The sequence below is a fragment of the Trichechus manatus genome, unplaced genomic scaffold (assembly GCF_000243295.1).
Source record: "Trichechus manatus latirostris isolate Lorelei unplaced genomic scaffold, TriManLat1.0 scaffold00057, whole genome shotgun sequence".
Lineage (NCBI taxonomy): Eukaryota > Metazoa > Chordata > Mammalia > Sirenia > Trichechidae > Trichechus > Trichechus manatus.
The window spans coordinates 14,712,284-14,717,095 of record NW_004443993.1 but is presented as its reverse complement, the minus strand read 5'-3'; the positions used below and the strand labels follow the sequence as shown (position 1 = coordinate 14,717,095).

The 4,812-nt window shown below is 64.8% G+C and overlaps 1 protein-coding gene across 1 annotated transcript in view; it reads left to right on the top strand.

Moving 5' to 3' along the window:
* Positions 1–1,097: 1,097 nt before the first annotated feature.
* APC2 (APC regulator of WNT signaling pathway 2) overlaps positions 1,098–4,812 on the top strand; it is a 21,327-nt gene continuing 17,612 nt past the window's right edge. Inside the window, exons 1-8 of the mRNA XM_004378679.1 lie at positions 1,098–1,238; positions 1,449–1,539; positions 1,624–1,804; positions 2,508–2,616; positions 2,708–2,824; positions 3,822–3,899; positions 4,080–4,178; positions 4,647–4,810. Of these exons, the coding sequence (XP_004378736.1) occupies positions 1,098–1,238; positions 1,449–1,539; positions 1,624–1,804; positions 2,508–2,616; positions 2,708–2,824; positions 3,822–3,899; positions 4,080–4,178; positions 4,647–4,810 (980 nt within the window). The remainder of the gene's footprint in view (positions 1,239–1,448; positions 1,540–1,623; positions 1,805–2,507; positions 2,617–2,707; positions 2,825–3,821; positions 3,900–4,079; positions 4,179–4,646; positions 4,811–4,812) is intronic.

The following is a 4,812-nucleotide window of genomic DNA, read 5'->3' as shown; positions in this document are numbered from 1 at the left end:
AGTTGGGAGGGCCCGAACCCACCCCACCCCCGGCCAGGCCCCCACCCCTACTCCAGGCTCAGCTGTGCCTTTGATGGCCCCAGGGTGGGTGGGGGGCTTCCTGGGGTGCGAGGTGGGAGAGAATGAATGAACCAGTGAATGAATGAGTGTGGCTGGTAGGGAAGGGAGGGAGAGGAGGGGGCCCTGTGGGCAGGGCTGACTTGGGGAGGGGGCTGTGGGAGGAGGTGGTGAAGGGGCGGCTGCCATTGGCGCATCTCAGACAAAGGCGGAGGGAGGGGGTGCGCGTGGATGGAAAGCGAACAAAGAGGAAGGGGCCGGGGATGGGCCTGCTCGAGCAGGAGGGCCAAGTCCAGGGAGGAGGCGCAGCCAGCTGGACAGAGGGAGGAGGCTGGGCCGGACTGAGAAAGGACAGGCAGAGACACAAAGAAGTGGAGACAAGGGGCAGGGGTCAGCGGGTGCCGGCGAGGGCTGGCCCAGGGCCGCCAGAGGGGCGGCCAACCGCTCAGGTAGCTCACGCGGACCCAGCCGCTGATGGACCCAGCCGCTGATGGACGGGGTGTGGACACTGTCGGGCGGCCCAGATCCCGGCGGAGTCCGCCTGTCCGCTCTCCGGCCATCCCCCCGACCGCTCCCTGGCTTTCTCAGGTGTCAGCGTTGGCCTTCGATAGGTCGCTATTGTCCGTCTGTCCACCTGCCTTTCCACCTGTCAGCCTCTGAGTAGGCGTGCTTCTCCAGGGGTGGGTCTCAGCTGTCAGTCTGTCCGTCCGTCCGCCCGGCTGTCAGCATGTGTGCCCGGGAGCCCAGCCGGGAGGGGCCGACTCATCAGCAGTGGGCCGTTTGGGCTGCGTCTGAACGTCCGTCTGGGGCTCTGTCCCTGCCTCCCTATCCCCTCGTCTCTGTGTCTGTCACTCCATCTGCCATGCCGTCTGTGCCTGGATTCCCCGACCGGCCGTGCCAGCCGCTCCTGCCAGACTCACCCCAGGACTGGCGGGAAGCCTGGGGCTCAGGGCCAGGGCTGTCTCGGGGTGCCGGCCACCCCCTCCCCAGACCCTCGGTGACCCCTGACCCTGTGGCCCTAGGCGCTGCAGGAGCTGAAGATGACGAGCTCCGTGGCATCGTACGAGCAGCTGGTACGGCAGGTGGAGGCCTTGAAGGCCGAGAACAGCCACCTGAGGCAGGAGCTGAGGGACAACTCGAGCCACCTATCCAAGCTGGAGACGGAGACGTCGGGCATGAAGGTGGGGGTGGGGCTGGATGGGGACACAGCCGGGCCCCAGGCACAGAGACCAGGGGCTGGACGGGGGACACAGCCCGGCCACGGGGACAGACGCCAGGGGCTGGACGGGGGACACAGCCGGGCCACGGAGACAGACGCTAGGGGCTGGGCCCTGGGAGGTGGGCAGGCAGCCAGGGGCAGCACCCAGCACTGATGCCCCCTCTGCCCTCAGGAGGTGCTGCAGCATCTACAGGGCAAGCTGGAGCAGGAGGCCCGCGTGCTGGTGTCCTCGGGGCAGACGGAGGTGCTGGAGCAGCTGAAAGGTGACGGCGCCCTGCGCTCCGGGGGCTGGGAAGATGAGGGGCTGGGCCAACACTGACTGCCGCCCTCCCCTCCTCCCCACCCAGCCCTGCAAATGGACATCTCCAGCCTGTACAACCTCAAGTTCCAGCCACCGGCCCTGGGCCCCGAGCCCCCCACCCGGAGCCCTGAGGGAAGCCCCCTGCACGGCTCCGGGCCCTCCAAGGACAGCGCTGGGGAGCCAAGCCGGGCCACCATCCGCCTGCTGGAGGAGCTGGACCGGGAACGGTGAGCCGGCACAGCCTCGCAGCCTCAGTGGGAGACAGAGCAGAGGACGGGGTTCCTGGCAGAGGGGACTCCCCAGGAGTCCTTGACACACAGGCATTGCTTGGGACAGGGCCACGTTTGTCACCAGGGCTCGGAGGCAGGCCTGGAGCCAGTGGAGCTCAAGGCAGCCTTTGTGGAGAGAGAGCTGAGGCCCAAGGAAGCTGGGCTTGGGGCCAGCAGAGGGGGGCAGGTCTGGGCCGCCTGGTTCAGTTGGGTCGGCTCAGACGGGGCAGTTTGTGAGGGGCCTGGCGTCAAGTCCTTGTGCACTGTGTGACCTCAGGAGAGTCCCCTATCCCCTTCCGGCCTCAGTGAAAAATGGGAGTAGCAGCATCTCCCCACAGGGTTGAGAGGGGGATTCTGTGGCGCCTTGAGTGCTCCGAGCCTGAAGCCTGCTTGTATTGGGTAGAGGGAGATGATTAGCAAGTGCTGAAGGGAACAGCCCCAGTCAGAGACTTCCTCAGAGGAGGAGCCGTGACAAGGGAATACCTTTCTCCCCTTTAATTCATTTTCTGTGGCCCACTCAGTTAACCACAGCCGACCCCCATCCCCCGCAGTGCTGGGAGCCCCACCAGAAGGCACTGCCAGGCTGCCTGGGGAACTTGGCAGGCCGACCTCAGATGGCCAGCACATCTGTGACACGCCGCCCTTGCGCCCCACCCCCCAGGTGCTTCCTGCTGAATGAGATCGAGAAGGAGGAGAAGGAGAAGCTATGGTATTACTCCCAGCTGCAAGGCCTGTCCAAGCGCCTGGACGAGCTGCCGCACGTGGAGACGGTGAGTGGCTGGGGTGCCAGGGGTCCTGGGGGGAACCGGGGGCGGGGGAGGGCAGGGCGCCCCCTCACTGCAGCCTGCCCGCCCTTCCCAGCAGTTCTCGATGCAGATGGACTTGATCCGGCAGCAGCTGGAGTTCGAAGCGCAGCACATTCGCTCGCTGATGGAGGAGCGCTTCGGGACCTCAGACGAGATGGTGCAGCGAGCGCAGGTGAACAGCGGGGATGGAGGGGGCGGGGCGCTCGCGGGGGGGCGGGGTCTGGTTGAGGGGGCGTAACCATATGCGGCCGGAAGTCAGAGGGCAGAGACCGCTGTGGGCGGAGTCACATGCCTTGAGCGAATCAGTGAGCGGAGATCCCTATGGATGGAGTCCTAGAAGGAAGGGGCGGGATCTAGAAAGTGGTTGGAGAGGGTCTGAACAAGCTATTGGCGTTGATTGAGTTGATGGGTGGGGCCAGATCTGGGACTGTGTGGAACCAGGTCTGGGAGTGGGTGGAGACATATGCCATGGGCGAATCAGAGGGTAGAGACTGCTGTGGGTGGAGTTTGGGAATGGGGGGTGGAGCCATGTGCTGGTGGGCGAATCATAGAGCTGAGACCACTGTGGGTGGAGTCCTAGAAAGAAGGGGCGGGGTCTAAACAGTGGTTGAAGCAGCTCTAAGGAGCCCTGGTGGTGCAGTGATTAAGTGCTCCACTGGTAGCCAAAAGGTGGGCGGTTCCAACTCACCCGGCGCTCTGCAGCAGAAAGATGTGGCAGTCGGCTTCTGTAAAGATTACAGCCTTGGAAACTCTGTGGGGCAGTTTTATGTCCTAGAGGGTCGCTATGAGTCGTAATGGACTCCACGACAAAGGATTTTTGAAGCCGATCTGAACAGGCTATTGGCGTTGATTTGGTCAGGGGGTGTGACCACATCTGAGAGTGGGTGGAGTGAGTCTGGGGGCCGGGTATAGACACTGGGTGGAGCCAGAACAGGGAACGAGTGGGTGAAACTAGATCAGGGAGTGGGTGGGAGGACGGTGAGTTCTAGACAGTGGACAGAGCCACAGCGTGAGTAGGCGGAGCCACAGTGGGAGTGGGCGGGGTCAGAACCGGGAGTGGGTGGAGTCTTAGAAGGACAGGGTGGGCTATAGACAGTAGGCGGAGCCTCGGTGGGAGTGAGCAGAGTCGGAGCCGAGGCGGTGTGGCCCAGCGCCTGTGTACCACACAGATCCGCGCGTCGCGCCTGGAGCAGATCGATAAGGAACTGCTGGAGGCACAGGACCGGGTGCAGCAGACCGAGCCCCAGGTACCATGGGCGGAACCAGAGCCGGGTGGGGCAGCCCCAGGCCCTGCCCATGGCGCGGTAATCGGCCTGAAGCTCCCCTCATCCCCCATCTCAACCCAGAAGGTGGGCCAGCATCAGCAGCCTGGGGGCTTTGTGGGGTACACCCAGGGTGAGCCCCCAAGCCTAGTGCTTTCCCTACAGGCCCTGCTGGCGGTGAGATCAGTGCCCGTGGACGAGGACCCTGAGGTGGAGGTCTCCACGCATACCAGCGATGGCACCCCTCAGCCGGGCAACAGCAAGGTGAGGGCGGGGTCTGGGTCGGGGGCAGCTGGCTGGGGTGTACAGCGAGGCAGGCTGGCCTCCCACCTTTGTCCAGCCCCCCAGGTTTCGAGGGGCCACCCTGCAGTGGGGCTCGCGCTGAGGCTGGTGGTCAGGAAAGTCGCCCTGTGTGTTTGGAGGCCTTCTAAACGGTTCAGTCTGCATTCCCAGATATGGGAGGATCCCCCACAGTAGCATTTGACCCTCCTGGGCTGAGGTCATCTCCACAGAGTGTGTATGCCTCTGTCGCCCCCACCCATCCATCCCCCTAGGTGTGTGGGCCTCCCCCTGGGGGGAGAGGATATACTGCGGTGAGACTGGTGAGGGTGTGCTGAGGTCACAGGACTCCCGGTGTTTTAGGGGGCCCCTGACGCCCCGGACCCATCCTGGCAAGGGAGGGCAGGCGGCAGAGACCCCACCTCCGACCTTGCCTCTCCCGGTCCCCTGCAGGTGGAGGTGGTGTTCTGGCTGCTGTCCATGCTGGCAACACGTGACCAGGAGGACACCGCACGCACGCTGCTCGCCATGTCTGGCTCGCCCGAAAGCTGCGTGGCCATGCGCCGCTCCGGCTGCCTGCCACTGCTGCTGCAGATCCTGCACGGCGCCGAGGCCGGGC